This window comes from Lactuca saligna, chromosome 9 (genome assembly GCF_052625555.1).
Source record: "Lactuca saligna cultivar CGN05327 chromosome 9, ASM5262555v1, whole genome shotgun sequence".
Taxonomy (NCBI): Eukaryota; Viridiplantae; Streptophyta; class Magnoliopsida; order Asterales; family Asteraceae; genus Lactuca; species Lactuca saligna.
The window spans coordinates 98,162,912-98,190,630 of NC_136425.1; the positions used below are offsets into that span (position 1 = coordinate 98,162,912).

Consider the following 27,719-nt stretch of genomic DNA (forward strand, 5'->3'; position numbering starts at 1 on the left):
ATTTTGTTAAAAGATAGTTACACTGGGGAAATTACACACTTTTACATCAAACGAGCATACGAAATAGTTAAGCCTTGGTAGAAGGCTACTTTAATAGAAAATATAGGTTTTTCTGAGAGATTCAAACTTTTACAAACATATACATACAATTTACAACTTATACTTACGACAGGTTCAAACGTTTTGATAACAAACATCGACACTAAAATACTTATGAATTCACCAGCTTAATGTTGATAAACTCTTTCAAAATAACTTGTATTCTCAGGTCATCAGTAGACAGGTACCGATGCCAGCTTTTGAGAAGATAGAGCGCATTCAAGACTCATCATATTATTTTGATTTACATTATATTTTTGGTGTCTAAAACTGTACAGAACACGCTTGTATTAAAATTATATATTTAATGCAATGGATGATGTTGTTTGCTTATTTACATTTACTGTGTTGTGATACTTTACATGACGTCCTCCGCCCCAGAACGTTTCCGCCATTCTTGGTTTTGGGGTGTGACATAATTTGTTTGTTATCTTCCTTGGCTTGGTGATTTCGATTTCTACATCAAAGGCTCTCCAAGAAAATTAGTGTTGCTAAAGGTTAGTAATTCTTGATCCTTCTTGTAGTTGTTCATATTATTTAGATTAAAGGTCTTTGTAGGTTTTAGTTGTTTGTTTGCATTAGATTAAAATACATGTTTCTGCCGCCAATTGATAATCTAGGGAAGTATATAGAAAAACTATCAGATAGAATTGTAGATAATGATTAGAGTTTGAGTTGGAGACTATATCTAGTAGGACTCACAACTCACAAGTTCTCAATTAACGTGCTTAATTGATTTATTAGTGCATGTGAATTTCTCTAATAGTCTAAATCGTTGGATTTAAGATATGACTCTGGATGGTGATTATTCGGTGGTGAAAGAGACTAAACTTGTTATTGAAGCAATTTATTTACATATTGTTGCTATGTCGATTTATTGGAGTAATAAGCTATATATTAAAGTTAACATTCTTGTTGGATGGTTATTCTTAATCATTTAGCAACAAGAGAAAATCTTATGTTGAGAGGGTTAGAGTCTCATTCGATTTTATGTCCGATTTGTTCTTCGTCTATGGAGTCCGTAAACTATGTTCTTCTTGGTTGACAATTGGCGGAAGATATTTTTGTGGTTGGGGTATGTTGCGAAGTGGATTTTTCAAGCCTCGTGTTTGTTGCGGATTTCCATTATGTTATTGAATCTTTGGTATTGTCTTCGGTTTACTAAAGTAACTATCAAAGCAATGTGGTGGTGCATTTGGAGATTTTGAAATAAGTTCATGTTTAATCTTTCAAAACCAAGAAAGGATAAATTGTTTGACGATATAATGACATTTTCTTTTTTCTTGGGTTTCTCATAGGAAACATAAATTTCATGTCAAGTGGAATTTATGGACCCCAAACCCAATTTTAAACCTAAAATTGTAATTTTGTTTTTTGCTCTAGCTTCTTGCTAGAGCTTTCTTTTTATTTATATATTCGACCTTAAAAAAAATAGATTTTACTCACGTTAGTTATTGTTCATTTGGTTTTTCTTTTTTCATATTAAAAATGACTAATTTAAGGGTGAATCTAAAAAAATCTTATATTTTGTGTTTTTTCTGGATTAAGCGTTAAATTTATTTTTTGTTTGAATAAACCCTTAAGTTTTTTCGTTTTTCCAGATTTGACCCTTTTAGTATTTTTTGCAAAAAAAAATTGTAAAATGTGTGGGTTTTTTTTTTGAGAAAAACTAAAAAAAAATAGTGTTTATCTAGAATAATTTAGAATGTTTAAAGGTTTTTTTTTCAGAAAAAAAAAATACAAAGTTGATGGCTTTTTCGAAAAAAAAAGTACAAGGTTTTTTTAGGCAAAATAAAGTCGGAAAAAACACAAAATATAAGTTTTTTTTTCTTTTTTCTTTTTTTTTTATTTAGATAAGCCTTAATTTAAAGTTAAATTATTGGTATTTATCAATTGCAATTTTGATATCTTACTATATTTTAAATTTATGTTTTTGGTCATTTACATAATTTATTTTTATAGTTTTCGTTTTTATGAATATTACTTTTTATTATTATAATATCTCTCAATTAATTGGGATTCATTAATTTATTTAAACCTTATACACTTACTATTTATTTCATATCAACTCACAAAATTTATAGGTTCTTACTATCAATATCATTTAATATGTTTGGACAATTAATCCAAATTGATTTATATTATCTTGTAATCCTCATTTATATAAATTTTATAAACTTTTATTGTATCTATTGTTGCTTTAACTTACAAAAATTGTACTTTGAATCAATCAATACACATTTTCAAATCTTACTTTCGTATGTTCGAAATTTTATTTTGATACTTTTATGCTTGTAATCAACATTCTATATATAAACATTAAAAAATTACGTTATATATCCTATCATTATCATTATCGTTATCATTATCATACATATTTATAAAACTAACATTCTTTTTCTTGAATCTCATGTTTTTGAAACCCTCATTTTTAACTTGCTCACACGACATTCATTTGAAACCCTTTTTTTTTAACTAATGTAACTCAAAAGTTTTCTTAATTATGATTTAACACTTAAAAACTTATATTATATTTAATTAGCATTTAGTGCAAAGTTTACTATAAAAATGTCAATCTTTTGGGAAGACATGCATACAAATCATATACAAATTGCATAAAGAAAACAAACTTAAAAGTTTTTGTGTTGGGTTGAGGTCTTATGACCACTTTTGGAGATATGTTATTATATTAGAGCTTTTAATTTGTAAGTTTGTTATAATAATTCGTTTTTATATTTTTTTCGTTTTTGGATTATTGTAATACAGTCATTACATATTGTGGTTTAATCGTTAATATATTGATCATATGTTATATAGGATGATGTCGAAAATATTTAATTAAATATTAATATGTTTTTTTTGTTTTGTAATTGTACCATTTCAAAAATATAATTAATTAAAACACATACATATGGTATACTTTCCATCTCTCTCTCTTTATATATATATATATATATATATATATATATATATATATATATATATATATATTATAATAGAGGTCAAAACACTTCAACCAAAATTCATTTAAAATCTAATATTTCAAATGCTTTTTAATAATGATTGTAAAAGTTTCAACATGTATTACTTAATTGATTGATTAATAAAAATATTAATGTGTTGAAACTCCTAACTCTTAAACTTATATTATTTAATTTGTTAGTTAACTAAAATATTTTTCCTACATAAAGATAACATTTTTATGTTTGGTTGCTCATATTTGTTTATGTAATTAGAAAACAATGTGTACATAGAATAACTACTTCAATTTCACATAGGAATCAATACCACTAGAGAGGTATGTTGTCTTTAACCGGTGGTAAGAGATCCACATACCCTTTTTAATTATTTATATTAATGTTTAGTAATATCTATTTTATATTTCTATTCACCTTAATTTTTTAGGTACAAATTAAGGAAAAGGATTCTCGGCACACCAACATAAAGTCAAACGTAAACCTTACAAAATATGTAATTAAAATTAATTATATTTACTAATCAACTTATTTTAAAACTCTTGATGACATTTATGTATAATGATATATTTTGTATAACTTCATTCTTATTTTCAATGTTTAATATTTGAAAGTTCATATATGAAACCTTGGATGTTTTGGTGTAATATAAATAGTGTAATACAAAGTTTATTAGTTCAATATTGTTTATTAATAGCTCATTCAAAACAACTTATTTCTTATTTTATCCAAAAAAATTATCGGACACAAGAAAAGTAGATTATATTAATGTTATACAAAAACTTATAATATATATTAGATATTATAAAAGTAAAAGTAAAGTTTATAAGGTATGGACTATATTAGATTGTATCAAAATATAAATTGATGGATTTTTATGTTATTTGATAATTCGATTAATGACCAAAATATAACTAAAAACGTAAATTTCAACATATTTCTATTTTTTTCATAATTATTTTAACCACTTAAATGCATTCTTGCGCAACGCGCGAGGTTACACCTAGTATATACTTATAAATAAAGCATTTTCTCTTTCACTACATTCATTTGAAACTTCCATTTTTTTCACCACATTCATTTGAAACTCTATGACTTTTCAATTTCTTTCTAATAATGATTATAAGTTGGTTAATAAGGTTAAATAAATATAAAACCTAAATTGTAATCATATATAAACTAAATTTCAATATTAAAATAATGTATTTTCTTCTACTTATAAAGTTATTTTTTAACTTTTAACATATTATTCTTAGTTTATTAGGTATAATATGTTGTTGTATGTAAATCATTATCATTTTAAAGATACAGCTTTTGAACAATTTGTATAAAATACTTAAACTGTTAATTTAAATATAACCTTACACGATCAACTTAAATATAAATTTTATTTCAACTTAAATAACTTAAAGAATACTTTGTAAATAGTTAAAAGTGATAAATTATAGTGTTTTTCTAATAATGATTATAAGTTGGTTAATAATGTTAAATAAGTATCAAAACTTAAGTGTTATCATTAGTAAACTAAATTTCAATATTAAAATGATGTTTTACTTCTACTTATAAAGTTGTCTTTAACTTTTAACATATTATACTTAATTTATTAGATTTAATATGTTTTTGTATGTAAACTATTATCAGTTTAAAGTACAGCTTTTGAACAATTTGGACAAAATACTTAAATTGTTAATTTAAATATAACATTACAGTGTAAAGTTTAATATAAATCCCAGTTACACTTAAAAAACCCAAAGACTATTTTATGAATAGTTAAAAGTGATAAATTGTAGTGCTAAATACAAAAACTAAATTGTAATATCAATTTATTAAAAATATTTCCTAAATATATTTTTATAATCATTAAAAGTTTTCAAATAAGTAGCTTAAAATAACTTACAATAACAATAGTTAAAATAACTCTATATAAATGATTATATTTTTACCTTTAAAATCAAAAAAAAAAATTTGTTTGATGTTTTAAATAATTACAATGATAGAAATTAAAATGTTAAGCAAATAAATTTTAAAAAATTAATTAACAATAACAACAACTATAAATAATATTAAACTATATATTATATTTAATTTTATTCATGAGTAACCCGCTGGTAGAGGTCATTCAAAAGATTGAGATTATGCAGTTTTAATAGATGTCACACCCCCAAACCAAGGATGGCGGAAACGTTTGGGGTGGAGGACTTCATGTACAGTATCACAACAACGTGTATAATAGTGCTCAAAGTAAAAACAACCACCATATATATAATTGCAAAAGTTACACCAAAGTATATGTTTATATGTTTCAAAAGCAATTACATTATGATGACAAAATAAATTGTTGACGGTTTAACGTCCCATCCTCAAAGCGATGAAGTTTTCCTGTTTCACTGATTTCCTAAGAATACAAGTAGTTTTAAAAGTGTCAACAATTAAGTTGGTGAGTTCATAAGAGTTTTGTTTGAAGTAGAAACCGTTTTCCTTGTAAAATCGATATAGTTTGATTTCCAGAAAATCCAATATTTTCTTAGTTAAGTGTGAATAGAAATATTCCTATATGATGCATTAATGAACCCTAGAATGACCCGTAGAGTTCCTCTATAATCGTCCAACGTATATAAGTTATATAAGGTTTAAATTAGATAAAACGTTGAATATAGTGGGTCTGCCCTAGGTCCACAACCAAACAAGGAACAGGAGATAAGGCAGGCATCACTAATTCTAGGCCAATCGAGACAAATTCTTATAGGACTCAAACATGTACGCTCAACGATTATAGTTGAAGTCTAACAATTCTAGATGCAATATAGTTTTAATATCATAATAACTAACTTAAGTGAACCTGGTACTTTGTATCGGTACCCCCTTTCTTTATAGAGACCTGGCACTTTGTATTTGTACCCCTTTTTGTATAGAGACCCGGCACTTTGTATTTGTACCCCTTTTTGTATAGAGACCTGGCACTTTGTATTTGTACCCCTTTTTGTATAGAGACCCGGCACTTTGTATTTGTACCCCTTTTTGTATAGAGACCCGACACTTTGTATTTGTACCCCTTTTTGTATAAGTGTGTTGAGTGATGTATCATAAACTATACCTATTATAGTTCATCTAAAATGTATATAATATGTATGAATTCTTTTATGGAAATGTATTAGTGTTGTGAATTTATCAAACTATACTTTTATAGTTACATAATACGTGTTCTAAATGAATGAATAATATTGATATGAATGACTTAGTTTCAGTTCATAATGATAAACTAGCAAGGAAACACATTCAAATATTAGAACTTATGATTATACACTTTGCTCAACATAATACAAAGTGTTATGATATTTACATGCTGTTGGCAAAATTTAGCAATTCTACCCTGTTTTGGAAAAATCATAGAAAAATCATACGAAGTCGAAAACTAGATCCGTAAATTCTGAGAGTTCACAAAATGTGTCTAGTTTGCTCATAATTTTTATCACAATTTTTAATGACCTCTAACTTGGAAGAAAAAGTCCATAATCACAGACTGGTCCGGATTGTTGTTTGAAATGATAGGCAGTTTTGTAAAAATCACCATAAATTGTAGAAAACTCGTATGGAGATGTGCAAGTAGTCATTTTAAAGCTACAAACTTGATCTATTTGCACCTTGTACAGTTTTGAAAACAAAAATGTTTAAGATGCCCAAAACAGTCCGTGAATGGAGTTGAACTTTTCTGATGAAGGCTGTTAGAAAATTTTAATTATGTTCTTAGTGTTTTAACTTGTATCCCCCCTCTGAAAACTTGAGAAAACATGAAAATGTAGGGGTATGAACTCACCTTAAGTGATTTCAGTAGGTAAGTGTTGATGAAGAGAAGTGTTCAACCCAAGAACACTTGAAGAATCACTTGAAGATTCGAAGCTCTAACGTAAGAGTGGAAGAACACGTGAAGATCATCCTTGAATCTCGAGTTTGGAGTGGGAAAAGTTTGAGAGAAAGTGGTGTTTGATACTTAGTGAAATGAGGGCAAATGAGAGAAAATGAGGAGAGAGGATGTTTGTTCCAGCTCTAAAAACGTGGGAATGAGTGTAAATTGAGTGGAAATGACATTGATGTGCCCTAGGTAAGGTGGGGAGGTGTGGTTAGTCAAAGAGTGGGTGTAGGGTGGTTGCTTGTGACATTGGATAAGGCAAAGTCAACACTCCACCTTTAATAATTCACCCATTTGATTTTTATTATTTAAATAATGATTTTCATCAAAATATGTTTAAATTATGAATATTTAGAGTTTATTATGTTAAAATATAATTTCTGGGGAAAATCCCGCTTTAAAATCATGAAAAACGGGCTTAAAATGTTAAAAATATCAAAAATGGGCTAAAAGTGGCAAATATGCGAATTCTGGCCGAGGCTCAGCCTTCTGGTGCTGAACCGAGAGAGAGAGAGAGAGGCAGAAACCGAGAGGGAGGAAGAGAGAAGGAAGGAACCGAGAGGGATAGAGAGAACAGAGGGAAACGAAAGGGCGAGGAGGTGAGAAACGAGAAGGTGCGAACCGGAAGTGAGAGGCGAGGGCGAGGGTTCGGTCCGGCGATGAAAGGCGAGAAGTCAGAACCGAACGAATTGTAGTGAACAGTGGTGAACAGTACCTTCGGTTCGGTTCTTCCAGGGCGAGGTTCGGTTTCGGTTAGTGGTGAACAGTACCTTCGGTTCGGTTCTTCCAGGGCGAGGTTCGGTTTCGGTTAGTGGTGAACAGTACCTTCGGGTTCGGTTCAGCTCAGGAGGGTTCGGTTCGGCTCAGGAGGGTTCGGTTCGGCTCCTCTTGCTCTCAGTCCCTAAGAGGACCTTCGGGTCATAAGAAGCATCTCTCTTGGTTTCGGTTCCTAAAGCCTATTTTTCTCGTTTTCGCCTCGTTTTGTGCCGTTTTTGACCCGGTTAAGGGTCGGAATGACCCGAATGATTCCAAAAAGTTACGGGAAACTTTTGAGAGAGATTTGGGAGAGATTTCTCACACTTGGAGAGATTTGGGAGAGATTTGACATTCTTGGAGAGATTTCTCATACAAAGAGATATTTGAGAGAGGTTTCACATACTTGGAGAGATTTGAGAGAGATTTGACATTCTTGGAGAGATTTCTCATACAGAGAGATATTTGAGAGAGATTTCACATGCTTAGAGGGATTTGGGAGAGATTTGACATAGAGAGAGATAGAGTGAAAACGATTGAGAGAGGTTCCGTGTGGGACAGTTGTAAGTGTCCGGCATCGCAATGCATGGTTCGTAAACCCTGTTAAGCCTCGTTTAAGGATCTTACACACTCCCGATGAGTAAGCATCATTGTTTTATCGGTTTGGCTCGCCACGTACTACAGTTTTTAGGTTAAAGAGATCTAGTTGTAACTACTTTTCGATTTATGTTTTCTTATCAGAATAGCGAGTTGTTTAGTAAATACTGAACGTAAGTCCAAGTACACAAGGGTTAGTTGAGCTGATCGGTTTGACTTGTTGACTTTATTTGACTTTGAATTGACCAGAATTTGACGGTTGTCACAATAGATGTATATATATTATCATATAATTAAACATAGAGTAAATTACACGAATGGTCTCTATGGTTTAGAGTAATTTACGTGTTTGGTCTGTAACTTACTTTTTTTTAACTCACAAAGCCCATATTATTTGTTTTTGTTATGCACTTGGTCTCTGTCTTACCTAAAAAGACTATTTTTTTTCCCTTGATTTTTTAATTTATTTAAATAAACACACCCCCAACCCTACTCATCACCTTACCTTACCTACCTCACCATTTTTTCTATTTAAATAAAAGTCTTTTTAGGTAAAACAGAAGAAAGGAACTCCCTAGTCTGCTCATCCATCTGCCCGGCCTCCGGGCCTGATCCCGATCTTGATCCCCCTCCGGCATCTGAACTGCCGGCTGTTGGCCTCGGACGCAAAACTACCATTCTGAAACATATCATAACAACATCAGAACACTGAAATATCTCAAGGGATCATGATACTACTACTAGCTTCCTGGTCTTGTCTTGGCCTTCCTTAATTCAAGTACAGATCCTCTGCTTTCAGTAGTATGGGCCCCTACTACCTTCCACATCTATCCGTACTTTTCTCAAGAACCGCCTTGACTCCACCAAGTCACTTCTACTACCGCCATTCTCTGCTACTCTCATCCTAAGCTTGCCCTAGGGAAACTTCAAGCTCGACGCGACTGGTCCTCAGCTGCTGTAGGTCTCCTCATAATGCCAGTTAGCCACCACCTAAACACCATCACATGTGATGAGGATCAGATAATCCTTCAAGTAAAAGATCCGTCCCTACAACGGTTGGACTCAAACAAGAGCTGCGCAGTAGAGCCAGTTCCAGCACTCTGGGATTATTCAAACCTGATCACATGTGGTGTGACGTGTTCACCTAATGGCTAACTCCCACTACTCAGAACCCCACTAAGCACGAAGCAAGCAGCATTCGGACACGGGAAATAGACTCAGGCAAAACTATTCTTATAACAAGAAACTGCACTAGCATAGGATGCTAAGCTCCTACTATCAGGCATAACCTAAACAGGCTATCCTACTGCTGTCTACTCAATTCTAGCATGCAATACTCATAAAGCTGTAACACATAAGCAGGCACATAAGGCATTCTCCTAGATCCTTAGCCCTATACTAGCATGCTGTTCTACTGAAACTGAACTGAACAAATAACTTGTATGGGTAGTCTGGGAGTACTTACTTGAGCTCGGCTGACCGCATGCACACACCTCTATCTTTGTTAAAAACAATTCTTTCTTTCCGAGTGCTTTCAAAATTCTTTTTGGTAAAACATTTTTATTAACATCTTTTATTTCCCTTAGTTTGAGTTCAGATACACCCGGAAGTGTATCCGAATCCCTCAAACCAGGGCTCTGATACCAACTTGAAACGACCCAAAAACACGACCCAGAAATTTTCGTTTTTCCATATAATCAAAACCATAATATAAGTATCATAACATAAAACATACGCGATGTATCCCCAAAACATAATAAAATATTGTGCGGAAAACTGTATCATACTACATCAATCCAAAACATCAAGAGACATCCCCCAGGATAAAGCTATGTTGTGGTGTGTGCGATGCTGTCACCCCGAGCTCTTCCCTTTGCTTGCGGAAGTACCTGAAACCAAAACTGAAACTGTAAGCACGAAGCTTAGTGAGCTCCCCCAAACTACCACATACCATACAATAACATATAAACACATATTGGGCCTTGCCCACTGCATCGGGCCGAAGCCCGGAAACTGCATCGGACCGAAGTCCGGAACTAACTGCATCGGACCGAAGTCCGGAACTGACTGAACATGGCATAGCATAACACATCAACTAGCATAACACATATACGACATGCTACATCGGGCCGTGGCCCGGAACACATAATACTTAACACATAAAACATAGCACGCAAATCCTGTTCGAACCACGAAGGCATCGAACATACTAACTGCTGCATCGGACCTAAATCCGGAAACTACTGCTAACTGAACGGGCCGGCATTGTGGCCTTAGACCCGTTCCTACTGGAAGGAAACTCAACTCGTAAGCTGGCTGCTGAGTGTGTGGCTCGGGAAGCTAACGGCGGCTGCTCCTGAATCTCCTCGGCTACAAGTCCATAAACACACTCAATCAAATACTAAACACTGTGCTTGGGGTAAAATGACTCTTTTACCCTTGGTCAAAGTCAACTCTCTTTTGGGCTGACTCGCCGAGTTGGCCACCCAACTCGCCGAGTCCTACTCTCACTTTTCACTTCTGCTCACTGCTACTCGTCGAGTCTGGCATCGACTCGACGAGTACCCTCTTGATCCAAGAACCCAGACAATCTTCATCCGACTCGCCGAGTCGTATGAACAGACTCGACGAGTTGTTCTTGATCCCAAGAAGATTGCCTTGGACTCGCCGAGTTGTATGAACAAACTCGTCGAGTCCCTCCATCACTGAGTCCACTCTCAACTCGCTGATTCCACTCTCTAACTCACCTCGTACACTCGACACTGATAAAACTGAAGGACTCGGGACTCGCGACCCGACTCGTCGAGTCGTTCTTCCGACTCGCCGAGTCGCCGCCATGCAACTGATTTCTACTTGATTTTGTTTGAATCCAATGCATACAATTGATAGATCTGAGTCCAATAAGCTGTTTTACCACGTAAAGTTTCCAACTTTACGTGCACAACCTCATGAATAAGGGAAATAAGGCTAAAAGATACATAAAATGGGTAGATCTATGGTTATCATGCAATATAACTCCAAAAAGACAGTAGATCTGGGCTCTACAACACCCCAACATTCAGATCCATAGATATTCCGACTTAATAAGACATTCATGCAAGTGTAAGGCTTGGAACAAGCATCAACTAGCTCTTAGGAGAGCTCTAATGGAAGTTTAAAGCATATAACAAGATGGAACTCCGAAAATACCTCTATTAGCTCTGATTTGGCCTTGGATCTTTGCACTACAACACTTCTCCTTGCTTCTTCCTTCTTCTCCTTCTTCACACCTTCACAAAATGGCACCAAAACACATATAAGCTCTTCAATGGAGGTTTGGGGCTCTAACACTGTGTTCTCTGGGTGAGGGAGGCGAGAATGGAGGCTATAAGGTGGTATAAATAGTGGGCAACCCGGGAAATTTAGGGTTTCACCCAGACAGGTGGACTCGCCGAGTCGGGGATATGGACTCGTCGAGTCCCCGGCTCACGCGTGCCCTCAGACGCGACCCGACTCGGCGAGTCAGGCTAGAACTCGCCGAGTCCCTCTAGAAAAACTCACTACAATTACCAATAAATCAACATACCGGGAACGGGTCGTTACAATTCTCCCCCACTTGTCTCAGACTTCGTCCTCGAAGTCTGCTGCGGCTGGATCTGCGAATAACTCCGGGTAGTGCGCTCTCATCTCCTCCTCAGCCTCCCACGTCCATTCAGACCCCTTCCGGTGCTGTCACTGCACCTTTACTAGCTGAATTACCTTGTTCCTCAAGGTCTTGGTCTTCCGTTCCAGAATCGCGACCGGCTTCTCGATATAATTTAGGCCGCTATCAACCTGAATGTCCTCTAAGGGAACGACTGCTGTCTCATCCACCAAACACTTCCTCAACTGCGACACGTGGAAGGTGTTGTGTATTAGACTAAGCTCCTCAGGAAGATCTAACCGATAAGCAACCCGACCCACCCGGGCCAAAACCCTGAAGGGACCAATAAATCTGGGGCCCAATTTGCCCCTCTTCCGGAACCGGATGACACCTTTCCAAGGTGAGACTTTCAGAAGAACCATATCTCCCACCTGGAACTCCAAGTCCGAACGCCTCCTGTCGGCGTAGCTCTTCTGCCGACTCTGCGCAGTCTACAGCCTACTACGGACCTGCTGGATCAACTCAGTCGTCTTGAGCACCACTTCGGTGCTCCCGATGACTCGCTGACCGACCTCGCCCCAACAAATCGGGGTCCTGCACTTCCTGCCATATAACATCTCAAAAGGAGGTCGATCAATGCTCGCATGATAACTGTTGTTATACGAGAATTCCGCTAACGGAAGATACGTATCCCAACTGCCCCCAAAATCTAGAACACATGCCCTAAGCATGTCCTCGAGAGTCTGAATCATCCTCTCGCTCTGCCTGTCAGTCTGAGGATGAAAAGCGGTGCTGAAATGGAGACGAGTACCCATCTCATCGTGGAATCGCTTCCAGAATCTGGACGTGAAACGAACATCTCGGTCCGACACCACCGATACCGGCACTCCATGACGTGCCACAATCTCTCGCACATAGATATCGGCTAACTTCTCCGCCGATATACTCTCCTGAATCGGAATAAAATGGGCACTCTTCGTCAACCGATCCACTACTACCCATATCGAGTCCACCCCGCGTGCGGTCCTAGGGAGTTTGGTGACAAAATCCATGGTGATGTCCTCCCATTTCCACACGGGAATGTCTAACGGCTGCATCTTGCCGTGAGGTCTCTGGTGCTCCGCCTTGACCTTCCGGCAGGTCAAACATCTCTCCACATACCAAGCGACATCTCGCTTCATGCAGGGCCACCAATAATCAGGTCGAAGATCTCGATACATCTTCGTCACCCCTGGGTGGATAGAAAACCGAGACTTATGAGCCTCGTCCATCAATACTTGTCGTACCCCACCCCAGTACGGTACCCATATCCTACCATGAAGTGTCAACAAACCACGACTGTCGTAATCAAATGAAGCTACTCGGCCCACTATCCTTTCACACTTCTGCCTCTCCTCCTTGAGGCCCTCCATCTGAGCCTCCTTGATCCGCTCCAACAACGGAGTGATCACTGTCATCCTCATACACAGATCTCTGATAGGGGCCGTCGACACCTTGCGGCTCAGGGCGTCGACCACCACATTGGCCTTCCCTGGATGATAAAGGATCTCACAGTCATAGTCCTTCAGCACGTCTAACTATCTCCTCTGCCTCATGTTCAAACTCGGCTGATCCATAAGATATCTCAAACTCTTGTGATCCATGTATATAGTACAGCGGACCCCATAAAGGTAATGTCTCTAAATCTTGAGGGCAAACACAACCGCCCCCAGCTCCAAATCGTGGGTAGGATAATTAGCCTCGTGAGGCTTCAACTGTCTCGAGGCATAAGCTACCACATGGCCTCGCTGCATCAATACTGCTCCCATACCTGTGATCGAAGCGTCACAATAGACTACGAAATCCTCTACTCCCTCTGGCAAGGTAAGGATCGGGGCCTCGCACAATCTCTGCCTGAGAGTCTCGAACGCCGCCTGCTGCTCAGGCCCCCAACGAAAAACCACCGACTTCTTGGTTAGTCGGGTGAGCGGCACTGCTATCTTGGAGAAGTCCTGAATAAATCTCCGATAATACCCTGCCAACCCCAGGAAGCTCCGAATCTCAGATGGAGACCTCGGGACCTCCCACTGCATCACGGCCTCAATCTTGGCCGGATCTACCAAAATACCCTTCTGGTTGACGACATGACCAAGAAACTGCACCTCGCGCAACCAGAACTCACACTTGGAGAACTTTGCGAAAAGTCTCTCCCTCCTCAAAGTCTCCAACACCTCCCGCAGGTGCTCCTCATGCTGCCCCTGGGTCTTGGAATACACCAAGATGTCATCTATAAACACTATCACTGACCGATCCAGCATCGGTCTGCACACGCGGTTCATGAGGTCCATGAACGCGGCTGGGGCATTGGTGAGCCCAAATGGCATCACCACGAACTCATAATGACCATACCGGGTCCTGAAAGCAGTCTTCTGTACATCCTCATCTCTAACCCTCATCTGATGATAACCGGAGCGTAGATCGATCTTGGAGAACCAAGACGCTCCCTGAAGCTGATCAAACAAGTCATCTATCCTCGGAAGTGGGTAACGGTTCTTTACCGTCACTTTGTTCAACTCCCGATAATCAATGCACATACGATGCGACCCATCCTTCTTCCTCACAAATAAGATCGGCGCTCCCCAAGGCGAACTGCTCGGCCGAATGAAACCCTTGTCTAACAGCTCCTGAAGCTGTGTAGACAACTCCTGCATCTCAGGGGGAGCAAGTCGATACGGTGCTTTGGCTATCGGAGCCGCACCAGGAACTAGGTCGATCCTGAACTCAACCTGCCTCTCTGGAGGTATCCCCGGCAAATCCTCGGGAAATACATCCGGGTAGTCACGAACAACAGGAACATCATTAATCGCCGTCTTGCCCTTCTCCCGGGCATCCAAGACGTAAGCTACAAAACCGGCGCAACCTTGTTGAACATAGCGCCTCGCCCTCGCGGCGGAACAAAAGATCGGTCCTCGCTGGGGCCTCTCGCCCTGAATCACTATCTCTCCCCAACTGGGAGTGCGAACCCTCACTAGCTGTAGCTCACAATCAATCACCGCCCCATTGGGGCTCAGCCAATCCATGCCCACAATAACTTTATTCCCACGCAGGGGAATAGGAACCAGGTCCACTGAAAACTGCTCATCAAATATCTGAAGGGAACACCCTCTATGTACTCTGCCGACCCTCATGGTCCTATCATCTGCTATCTCAACCTCTAGTGGGCAATCCAGCTCCTCGGGAGCTCTGCTAAGTCTCTTGCTAAGCGCAAGCGATACAAATGATCGGGTAGCCCCCGAATCGAACAATACCAAAGCAGGGATGCCGTTCACCGAGAACGACCCTAAATAAAACATATCATCAAATAATATACAAACGATATAATAACAAAAGATGAAGGAAAGATTCATACCCGTCACCACATCAGGAGTCGCTCGCGCCTCCTCTGCTGTCATCTGAAATGCCCTACTCTTCGCCACTGGCGCATCAGCTCGGCCCTGCCGGCCATCCGTAATCCTCAAGGTGGCAGGGGCAGGTGCAACCACCTTCCCTGCTGCAGCTAAACTGGGACACTGGGACCTTTTGTGTCCCCTCTGATTGCACTGAAAGCAAATCAGATCTGATGCTGTAACCGTAGTGGCAGGGGTCGTACAATCTCTACTCAAATGCCCAGTCCGACCGCACTTGTAGCAGCCGGAACTCCCTGCCTTGCACGCCCCCTCGTGCAACCTCCCACACTTGCCACACCGACCGTGGCTCTGCTTACCCCTGGACCTGTGATCTGAAACCTTGGGCTTTTTGCCCACACTGCCTGAACCCGAAACCGCCTCCGGTTTCCTCTTCTTCTCCATCTCGAGATCAATCTCCCTCTCTCTGGCTCTAGCAATCGTGTCGTCCAGTGTTTTACAACTGGACCGGCTCACAAACATGCGAATGTCACTCCGCAGCATCTCATGGTAACGGGCCTTCTTCATCTCCTCATCAGCTGCATACTGAGGAACAAGAAGGGCCCTCTCCCTGAACTTGGCGGTGATCTCCGCCACTGTCTCGGTAGTCTGGGTAAGATCCTGGAACTCCCTAGCTAACTGTTGCACCTCGATGACCGGTGCAAACTCCGCTCTGAACCTGGTAGAGAAATCAGTCCAGGTCATGGCATCCAGTGCCGCACCATCCCCGATGGCATGTCCGACCTCCTCCCACCAGTCTCGTGCCCTGTCCTTCAGAAGACAGGACGCCAATCTGACCTTGTCCCCCTCGGGACATCTGCTAGTGCGGAATGCGTTGGCCACATCCGCCAACCACCTGGTACTCGCTATGGGGTCCCGCGCCCCATGATAGTCTGGAGCCCCGCATGCCCTGAACTCTCTGAACGTAAGTGTGCGCGACCCCATCACGGCCGCCATCTCAGCACGGAAAGTACTCAATCGCTCATCCATCAGCTCTAAAATACCCTCCTTGATCTAACCAAAGATCACAGGAGTCTGCTCTAGTATGATGCGGGTAACCTCAGAAGAAAGGAACTCCCTAGTCTGCTCATCCATCTGCCCGGCCTCCGGGCCTGATCCCGATCCTGATCCCCCTCCGGCATCTGAACTGTCGGCTACTGGCCTCGGACGCAAAACTACCATTCTGAAACATATCATAACAACATTAGAACACTGAAATATCTCAAGGGATCATGATACTACTACTAGCTTCCTGGTCTTGTCTTGGCCTTCCTTAATTCAAGTACGGATCCTCTGCTTTCAGTAGTATGGGCCCCTACTACCTTCCACATCTATCCGTACTTTCCTCAAGAACCGCCTTGACTCCACCAAGTCACTTCTACTACTGCCATTCTCTGCTACTCTCATCCTAGGCTTGCCCTAGGGAAACTTCAAGCTCGACGCGACTGGTCCTCAGCTGCTGTAGGTCTCCTCATAATGCCAGTTAGCCACCACCTAAACACCATCACATGTGATGAGGATCAGATAATCCTTCAAGTAAAAGATCCGTCCCTACAACGGTTGGACTCAAACAAGAGCTGCGCAGTAGAGCCAGTTCCAGCACTCTGGGATTATTCAAACCTGATCACATGTGGTGTGACGTGTTCACCTAATGGCTAACTCCCACTACTCAGAACCCCACTAAGCACGAAGCAAGCAGCATTCGGACACGGGAAATAGACTCAGGCAAAACTATTCTTATAACAAGAAACTGCACTAGCATAGGATGCTAAGCTCCTACTATCAGGCATAACCTAAACAGGCTATCCTACTGCTGTCTACTCAATTCTAGCATGCAATACTCATAAAGCTGTAACACATAAGCAGGCACATAAGGCATTCTCCTAGATCCTTAGCCCTATACTAGCATGCTGTTCTACTGAAACTGAACTGAACAAATAACTTGTATGGGTAGTCTGGGAGTACTTACTTGAGCTCGGCTGACCGCATGCACACACCTCTATCTTTGTTAAAAACAATTCTTTCTTTCCGAGTGCTTTCAAAATTCTTTTTGGTAAAACATTTTTATTAACATCTTTTATTTCCCTTAGTTTGAGTTCAGATACACCCGGAAGTGTATCCGAATCCCTCAAACCAGGGCTCTGATACCAACTTGAAACGACCCAAAAACACGACCCAGAAATTTTCGTTTTTCCATATAATCAAAACCATAATATAAGTATCATAACATAAAACATACGCGATGTATCCCCAAAACATAATAAAATATTGTGCGGAAAACTGTATCATACTACATCAATCCAAAACATCAAGAGACATCCCCCAGGATAAAGCTATGTTGTGGTGTGTGCGATGCTGTCACCCCGAGCTCTTCCCTTTGCTTGCGGAAGTACCTGAAACCAAAACTGAAACTGTAAGCACGAAGCTTAGTGAGCTCCCCCAAACTACCACATACCATACAATAACATATAAACACATATTGGGCCTTGCCCACTGCATCGGGCCGAAGCCCGGAAACTGCATCGGACCGAAGTCCGGAACTAACTGCATCGGACCGAAGTCCGGAACTGACTGAACATGGCATAGCATAACACATCAACTAGCATAACACATATACGACATGCTACATCGGGCCGTGGCCCGGAACACATAATACTTAACACATAAAACATAGCACGCAAATCCTGTTCGAACCACGAAGGCATCGAACATACTAACTGCTGCATCGGACCTAAATCCGGAAACTACTGCTAACTGAACGGGCCGGCATTGTGGCCTTAGACCCGTTCCTACTGGAAGGAAACTCAACTCGTAAGCTGGCTGCTGAGTGTGTGGCTCGGGAAGCTAACGGCGGCTGCTCCTGAATCTCCTCGGCTACAAGTCCATAAACACACTCAATCAAATACTAAACACTGTGCTTGGGGTAAAATGACTCTTTTACCCTTGGTCAAAGTCAACTCTCTTTTGGGCTGACTCGCCGAGTTGGCCACCCAACTCGCCGAGTCCTACTCTCACTTTTCACTTCTGCTCACTGCTACTCGTCGAGTCTGGCATCGACTCGACGAGTACCCTCTTGATCCAAGAACCCAGACAATCTTCATCCGACTCGCCGAGTCGTATGAACAGACTCGACGAGTTGTTCTTGATCCCAAGAAGATTGCCTTGGACTCGCCGAGTTGTATGAACAAACTCGTCGAGTCCCTCCATCACTGAGTCCACTCTCAACTCGCTGATTCCACTCTCTAACTCACCTCGTACACTCGACACTGATAAAACTGAAGGACTCGGGACTCGCGACCCGACTCGTCGAGTCGTTCTTCCGACTCGCCGAGTCGCCGCCATGCAACTGATTTCTACTTGATTTTGTTTGAATCCAATGCATACAATTGATAGATCTGAGTCCAATAAGCTGTTTTACCACGTAAAGTTTCCAACTTTACGTGCACAACCTCATGAATAAGGGAAATAAGGCTAAAAGATACATAAAATGGGTAGATCTATGGTTATCATGCAATATAACTCCAAAAAGACAGTAGATCTGGGCTCTACAACACCCCAACATTCAGATCCATAGATATTCCGACTTAATAAGACATTCATGCAAGTGTAAGGCTTGGAACAAGCATCAACTAGCTCTTAGGAGAGCTCTAATGGAAGTTTAAAGCATATAACAAGATGGAACTCCGAAAATACCTCTATTAGCTCTGATTTGGCCTTGGATCTTTGCACTACAACACTTCTCCTTGCTTCTTCCTTCTTCTCCTTCTTCACACCTTCACAAAATGGCACCAAAACACATATAAGCTCTTCAATGGAGGTTTGGGGCTCTAACACTGTGTTCTCAGGGTGAGGGAGGCGAGAATGGAGGCTATAAGGTGGTATAAATAGTGGGCAACCCGGGAAATCTAGGGTTTCACCCAGACAGGTGGACTCGCCGAGTCGGGGATATGGACTCGTCGAGTCCCCGGCTCACGCGTGCCCTCAGACGCGACCCGACTCGGCGAGTCAGGCTAGAACTCGCCGAGTCCCTCTAGAAAAACTCACTACAATTACCAATAAATCAACATACCGGGAACGGGTCGTTACAGACAAACGGGAAACGTTATTACCCTCCTAAGTTATTATCACCGTATGAAACTATAAACCCCTATAGTAAATTTTTACTTTTTAAATAAGAAAACTTGTAGGTCTTGGGCTTGGTAGTTTGGATGCTTTTAACCTCGGGGTTCTTTATAAATGGAAGTGGCGGTTTCTTAATGACAAGGGAGCTCTTTGGGTTAAAATTGTCAAATTTTGTCATGGGGAAGGTGGTGGTTTTTTCGGACGATTCGAGAATAGGAACTGGAGGGGGTGTTTGTCAAAAGATTGTAGGATCTATTAATCATCTCCATAAGAATGGTTGCATTCCTTCTAATTCCATGTATAGAGTGGTGGGGGATGGGACTCAAACGAGGTTTTAGAAGGATGTTTGGTGCTTGGATATTTCTCTTAGGGAGTGGTTCGGGAGGCTCTGTGCTTTGGCTTTTAATCAAGATGCTCGAGTAAGTGAATAATGGGATTTAGGGGGATGTTATTTTCATTGGCGTCGGGGATTAGAGGAGGGGCTGAATCGACACAATTTGATTATCTTGTGGAGATATTAAATCCTATTCGCATAGGGGAAATGTCGGATAAGTGGTATTAGGAGCTTGAATCGTCGAGTATCTTTATTGTTAAATCAGCATGGAAATTGAGTTAATGATATGACGCTTCTTATGGGTAGTATGCCTACTAGGTGGAACCGTTTTATCCCTATTAAAATTAATATTTTTTATGGTGTGTGCTTTTGGATCACATTCTGGTAAGAGCTAAACCGGTCGAAAGAGGGTGGTGATAGATTCCTTATTATGTCCTATGTGTCATAATTCTCAAGAAAGTGTGAAGCATTTGTTGTTGTAGTTTCGGTTGCTGATCAGGTTTGGAGTCGGATTGGGCATTGGCTTCATTTGGACCTTCCTGTGTTTTCATCTATCCGTGATGTGGTTACAAAATCCAATCCAACCTTCATTTGTTTTTCTCTCTAGCTCCTTGCTAGAGGTTTTGTTGTGATAGATGTTAACCAGATGATGTGGTTACAAAATCCAATCCAAACGTTTCTACTTTTTATTCTTTTTAATTTCAACAACTTTATATGAAATACACATATAAAAATAAATACTAAAAATCTTAAAAATATATATTCAAAATAATAAATACTAAAAATCTTAGGAGGGTAATAAGGTTTCTTGTTTGTCCATTTTAGATCCTTATGTATTTTTTTTTTTTTTTTTTTTTGTGTATTACACCAGGTTATTCTAACTGTTTACAAATAATCATTTTAACAGAAAGAAACCGGTAAAAAATATTATTTATAAACGATTATAACAACCTTAATTATGTAATACAAACAAAAAATACGTTAGAGACCTAATATAAACAAACGAAAACGTTGTTACCTCCTAAATCATTATCCCATATAATATTTTTACACAACGCAAGCGTGGTGTATTTATCAACTTCAACAATAAAAACGAATTACAAAGGACTTCTGTTAAATGGTTAATATCTCACTTTTTGTTAGAGGTAATTATTATCCAAACACCCCCATCATCTTCGTCCAAATCTCAGGATGTTTCTTTCCATTTACGCAGTTCCATAGGTTCGTCACTTCGTCCAGTACTCCAGTTCCATAGGTTCGCCCTAATATCAGGATGTTTCTTTCCACTTACGCAGTTACGCTGGTGGAATCAGGATCTTCCCCTGCTCGAATTTTCTTGTCTTTAATCCTTCTTTTCTCAAGTTTTGTCATCTGGTAATACAAGCTACTGTTGCAACCCTCTCATCCGATAATCAAGGTAAAATCACATCTGCTTCTACTAACTCTGTATATACGCAATAGAAACGAAATTATCCACACTATATTCGGTTACGATTCCTTATTCTTCTTATATGTGCTTCTTCAGTTTGTAGTTTATGGTTTCTTTCATTTTGTTCATAATATAAAAACCCTAGCCATAGTATTGTATCCGCCACTGTTGGTAACAGACAATGTAATCGAGCAATCTAGAACGGCAATAGAGCGATCTCTGTTGATACTTGATGCCATTTTAGCCTCTCAACTTTCAATTTCGTCTATTGTTGTAAAAGAAACTTTTGCTCCATTGCTATGAATTTTGTGTTCTTTTTTAAGTATCCAAGTTTCAATTGGAATTTTACCTTGTATCTTGTGTAACCTTGCAGGACTCTAGATTATTAGGACTTGAAGTTGGTGTGTTTAAGAACTGTCATCAAAACCCTAAACCCTAAACCCTTAACATGGATAAGATACGATGGTTCTCTACTTCTTTTTCTAAAGAACCTTCAATGGTTCCATGGATCTCCCCCCTTGTTTATGCAAAATCCAGATCCCAAAAACCAGACCCTTCAACCACCATCACACAAACCCCAAAAAACCCTAAATACATTTCTCATGAATCAGCCATCAGATTAATAAAACGTGAGAAAGATCCACATCGAATCCTTACAATCTTTAAAACAGTTGCTAATCAAAGAGGTTTCAATCACAACCACTCCACTTACGCCATTACCCTTCACAAACTCGCACGCTCAAAACACTTCAAAGAAGTCGATTCCATTCTTCATCAAATGAGCTATGAAACCTGCAAATTCCATGAAAGTATATTCCTTGATCTCATGACACATTTCTCAAAATCTTCACTTCATAAAAGGGTTATTGAAATGTTCGATAAAATCCAACCAATTGTTCGCGAAAAGCCCTCTTTAAAAGCCGTGAGCACATGTCTAAATCTTTTGGTTGATTCAAATCAAGTCGATTTAGCAAGAAATTTCCTCTTAGATTCCAAAAGGACCCTCGATTTACATCCTAACACATGCATCTTCAACATTTTGGTCAAACATCATTGCAAGAATGGAAATCTTGACTCTGCTATTGAGGTCATAAAAGAGATGAAACTTTCAGAAGTTTCTTACCCTAATTTGATCACATACTCAACTCTAATGGAGGGTTTTTGCCAAAGTGGAAAACTCGAAGAAGCAATCGATCTTTTCGAACAAATGGTTTCAAAAGAGCGAATCACACCCGATCCTTTGACTTACAACATTTTAATTAACGGGTTTTGTAAGTCTGGAAAGGTTGACCGAGCCATGAAGATAGTTGACTTCATGACAAAAAACGGGTGCAATCCAAATGTATTCAACTACTCAACTTTAATGAACGGATTTTGCAAAATAGGTGATTTAAAAGAAGCGAAAAATGTTTTTAACGAAATGAAACGGGTCGGGTTACGACCCGATAAAATCTTGTACACCACTTTGATTAATTGTATGTGTAGAGCGGGTGAAATTGATGAAGGGATTAGGGTTTTGAAAGAAATGGAGGAAAATGATTGTAAAGGGGACACGATTACTTTTAATGTGATTCTTGTGGGGTTATGTAGATTTGATAGAACTTATGAAGCTTTTGAGATGCTTGAGAGGTTGAGTTATGAAGGAGGTGTTTATTTGGATAAATCGAGTTATAGGATTGTGTTGAATTCATTGATTAAATTAGGGGATTTGGAGAAGGCAACAGGGTTGGTTGGTGTGATGTTGAGTAGAGGATTTGTGCCTCATTTTGCCACGTCAAATGAGTTGGTGGTTGGGCTTTGTGAAGGTGGAAGGGGGGAGGAGGCGGCGGCGGTGGTGGCGGCATTGGCGGTGATGGGGTTTAACCCGGAGTTGAGGGTGTGGGGTCGGGTTGTTGAGGTGGTGTGTAGGGGGAGAAGATTGTTGGGTACCTTTGAAGTTCTTGATGGGTTGATTAATAGAGGGAATCAAGAATAATGGTGAAAATTGAGATTGAATGTACATGTTTTGATGCATGATGTATAAGTAAAAGCAGCATTTGAACTTGTTGATATATTGACAGGTTTTGATGCGTGATGTACAAATGAAAGCAGAAGAATGTCGTGCATGTGGAAGTAGTAGTAGCATTTGAAGTTTTGAACACAATAAATATGGCATATTTTGACATGTTTAGATAGTGTTGGAATAGTTTATTGAATTTTATTTTTTGTAATTCAAATAGTTTACGTATTCTAGATATTATAAATGTGACTTCATTTCTTTTCAACCAAAATAAATACCAACAACCTTTTTAACTTTTTTCCATTCAAACGTTCATCTCATTCAAACATTCAACACTTATAAACCTCTGAATGGCTCATTCTTGAACCAGCTTTGACCTGTATATGGGTCGATGTACAAGAGGACCTGATGGTCAACGACTATGTAAATGGGTCATCTTTTTGGTTTCACAACTCAATGAGTCAGGGTTGCTAGTGAAGCAAAGAACAAATCTACACCAAGTTGAAGCACACTAACAAAGTTGTAGAGTTTGATGTTTTATTTAATAGAGCAAATTGTGAAAATGTTGGAATATTATTTAACAATGTTCTTGAAATATTACGCCATGAGAATAACAAATCTTTCCAGGAGTGCTCACAAGTTGTCAAAGAGTGCGCAAAATGGTATCAATATGCACTGTGGACTGAAGTGATGTTTATTTTTATGTTTTATAATTCCTATGTTTTAATTTTAAAATGTCTTGTCTTTTATGTAATTTGAAGTGTCTTGTTTTCTATAATGCACTTGTTTTTAGCTTAATGAAAATTTTAATTTCATATAAATTATATTGTTTTAAATAATAATCAAAACAAAAAACAAATATGACATCTACATGACAACAAAAAACTATCTCTAGCCTTGACGTTTTAATATTTATATATATAGATGTATTTTTTTTTGGACTATTGTTTTGCTCCCGTAATTGTATATTGGATTACTATGCTTTTTCCATTTAGTTTCTATTTTCTTAGGGTGGAGGAAGTCTATCTTTACCAAGGCCAAATGTTTTGGTGGAAATTCAACATTAAAATACAAAATTTCAAAGATGATCCTTAAGTTTTTTCCATTTGTCCATAAAATAGTCCATATGAAACATTTTTTTACATGAATGCTCCACCTTGCATACAAATGATGTCCATTAGATGGATCCAAGTTGAATTTTTTTTGGATAAGGACCATTTCTATCATTTTGTGAAGCTTGTGTGAGGATTTAAATATATCTATTAAATCTTGTATTTATTACCATAATAAATACAAGATTTGATGTAAATTACTTTGTGATATCAACCGAAACTTGCTTTTATACACATTATAGATTAGGCATACACCATCACACTATAGATGACACACCAATCCACATTGGAATTAAAACTCTTACGCTACTGCTATATCTCATAGGGCTACTTAACTTTAGTAAAAAAAACAATCAAATAGGGTGTTAAAAGATTTTTTAACCATAAAACTAGAGTCGATTGGCATGATACAAAGCTTTACATAATAGTCGCAGTAGTAAGTAATAAATCTAAAACTGCAAATTCATTACTTCTTGCACCACCATAAGATCAACAGCCTCAAGAACCAACCATATGTACCAAAGTGTGCGTGTGTCTCTCACAAGATTGATGTCTTCATCCCGAGGCCATTGCATGTTAAGATAAGACCCTTGTAACGGTTAAGGTAATCCTGCATTCCATTCCATTCCATTCAGTTTATTGAAGAGGAACTATGGAATCAAAGTAAAAGTAATGAATGATGATATGCTTATTGCTTACCACAATGTTGTAATCATAGAGGTATAGCATTCCTGTCTTGTCATATTCTTGTTTACGGATTGGATCACTCAAAACTGCAAAAATGGAAATGCATTGAATAGATATCTCATTGTTAGGAAATAAAATTCATATGATCATTTGTATCAAAACTGCAATGTCTAGTTTCTGATGATACGCATTGATTGGCTAAGAAACCCTCATATATAGATCCCAAAAAAGTTCGCTTATCAGCTAAATAAAGTGAAGACTGCAAAACATATGTGAAACTGACATTGAACATGAAAAACAAGAACGGAATTTCAAGATAGTTATAGAGATGCCAACCTTTGTATGCCTCGTTTATCTCTTGAAACCTGGATGTGGCACTATCCTCACCTTTTTGCTTGTCTGGATGCCATTTCTGTCCAAGAGAAAAGCACTTAAAATCAAGATCACATATCCAAAACCAAAAACATGGAAAACAACGGAATCGGGTGTTTAATCAATAGGTAAATACCAATTGAAAGATTAGGGTTTCTCAATTCATAAATGAATCAGACACAAAATCAGAAGCTAAGATTTCGGTACCGATCAATCGGATTTCGATTTTTGAAGTAAGTACAAAAAACATTCCGAAATCCAGATGATTTTAAAGTCGGAAATCAGTATGTTTCATCTCAAGGATCAAAGTACAGAAAGGGGAGTAGAAGATAACGAGGGAGAGAAGACGAACCAGAGCTAAACGAATATAGTTGGACCGAATTTCTTCTTCCGTAGCTTCGTAATCCACCTCAAGTATTCGATAATAATCCTAAAATCGGTCAAATAGCATATGAAATTAACAAAAAAAATCAAAAGAAGTGATAGAATCAAGTAAAATTCCATAAACAGAAACATCAAAAACGACGAAGTGATAAAGAAAATTTTACCTTGGGCTTAGAAATGAGAGAGAGGGTATCGAAATTGAGATACGAAGAGTCTTGTTGGTCTTGTTGTTGGGGTTCTTGTTCGTCGTTGTGATGCATAAAATCGCCTTCCAGTTCGTCCCATCTCATTGTCGCCGTCGCCGTCGCCGTTGCTGTTGTGGCGTTGAAGATTTAGTGCGTTCGTGCGCCGAGAAAGAGGGATGGATAAAGAGAGATGCGGCGGCAGAAAGATGAGATTTTTGGGTTCCCGACGAGATTTGTTTGATGATATGTGAAGGGGGTAATTCTCTTTGGGTGTTTAACTGCTTGTTTTTGTTGTGAAATATACGTTGCCACGGCGACCAACTTATCACCATTATTGCAACGTTGCAATAATAACTTTATTTCTTAGAGATTACGAGTTAAGAAGTCACTTTGTTACCTTATATCATATTTAATATGATTGATATTTATTTGTGATTGATATAAATTAAATTCATAAACTTTTGACTTATCAAAAAATATGAAAAAAGATAGAAAGAGATGTTTATCGTTTTAAATCCAATCGATTTTGACGAAACCGATCCAATCAAATTATTGATTGAATGTTGGATATTGTCAACCAATCTAATTCAATTCTTTATACCAACCGAACCGAACCGATCTAATTGGATATTGAATTAGATAACTTTATCCATTGGATATATTTTATTGGTTATCCATTATTTATCCAATTCAAATCCATTTTGTATCGGGATGATTATAACTAAACTACATACAATCACGCTAAATAAGATTAGCAAATGAACTTCAATCTTCAACTTCAGCTACCATTGTTCAAATATGCAAAATCATTAAGAGAATTGACTATATTTGTAATTTTGTCCGATATTAATTTGATAATAATATTGGATGATAATTGGATATTTATTGGATTAATATTGTATGAACATTGGATCCTTTCGGTTTGGTTATCCATTGGAATTTCAAGGTGATCTATGACGTATTGAAGATATTATTGAAGACACACGTCCTTTCATTGTGGAAGGAATTGTAATTATTTGTTATTATCCATCCTAAAATCTTTTAACCAACTAAACGCAAAAATTGCCCTTAAAGCCATTTCATCAACTAAAGAAAAAGAAGCTATGAAAAAACCATTTGCTCAAAAATTTGCCAGATTATGGGACAACCTCATTTCATACAACAAAGTCCATTCTTTAATGGACTTTTACCCAGTAGCCAAGCAACCAGATCCAAAAGTAGTATTCCTAGCAGATCTCACCAACCTCATGACTTTATGGGACTATTTTCAGCCATGGATTCATAGACACTATCTATCTTGATGGAACAAATTTACATTGCATTAGTGAATTCCCATCAGCTGTTCAAACAGTAATCAGAAGCTACAAAACATGATTTACAATACAAGAAAGAGGATTATTTATCAATATGCATTCCAGTTATCCAATCTTTGATGAAGATTCTCAATTACTTGTTCCAAGCATTACTTTCGCAAATATGGGGATAAGCAACAACTCAAAACCAACAAAAGATGACCTACTCCATGAAATACCTACAAAAGACCATTTAATTTTTGCACTTGCCGGTGTCTATTTAGCATCATCTCGCGTAGGCAGTGGTAAAGATCAAAAGTCAAGAATCAGAGTAAATAATGCTAGTAAAACCTTCGTTATCTATTCTTTAACAGACAGTGAAATAACTCTAGAAGCATTAAAGCAATTAAAACTTTCGAACAACCATT

The 27,719-nt window shown here is 38.5% G+C and overlaps 2 protein-coding genes across 2 annotated transcripts; one reads left to right on the forward strand and one right to left on the reverse strand.

The window, feature by feature from the left end:
* The first annotated feature begins 20,955 nt into the window (after nt 1-20,955).
* On the forward strand, nt 20,956-23,556 carry LOC145017590 (Pentatricopeptide repeat (PPR) superfamily protein). The gene is made up of 2 exons (XM_078975589.1): nt 20,956-21,248; nt 21,634-23,556. Exon 2 carries the CDS (start codon nt 21,709-21,711, stop codon nt 23,233-23,235), a length of 1,527 nt encoding a protein of 508 aa, XP_078831715.1. The 5' UTR covers nt 20,956-21,248; nt 21,634-21,708; the 3' UTR covers nt 23,236-23,556.
* A 1,084-nt stretch (nt 23,557-24,640) lies between these two features.
* LOC145013867 (dnaJ-related protein SCJ1-like) lies at nt 24,641-26,253 on the reverse strand. Its single transcript, XM_078972209.1, has 5 exons — nt 25,979-26,253; nt 25,783-25,860; nt 25,395-25,470; nt 25,071-25,144; nt 24,641-24,981 (listed from the first exon to the last, which is right to left on the reverse strand). The coding sequence occupies exons 1-5, from the start codon at nt 26,102-26,104 to the stop codon at nt 24,910-24,912; spliced, it is 426 nt and encodes a 141-aa protein (XP_078828335.1). The 5' UTR covers nt 26,105-26,253; the 3' UTR covers nt 24,641-24,909.
* Between the last annotated feature and the right edge of the window lie 1,466 nt (nt 26,254-27,719).

Coding starts and splice junctions, on each gene's coding strand:
- LOC145017590 (XM_078975589.1), top strand. CDS start 21,709: ATGGATAAGATACGATGGTTCTCTACTTCTTTTTCTAAAGAACCTTCA.
- LOC145013867 (XM_078972209.1), bottom strand. CDS start 26,104: ATGAGATGGGACGAACTGGAAGGCGATTTTATGCATCACAACGACGAA. Junction 25,145..25,394: donor GATAAACGAGGCATACAAAG/GTTGGCATCTCT, acceptor CCATTTTTGCAG/TTTTGAGTGATCCAATCCGT. Junction 24,982..25,070: donor TCTATGATTACAACATTGTG/GTAAGCAATAAG, acceptor AATGGAATGCAG/GATTACCTTAACCGTTACAA.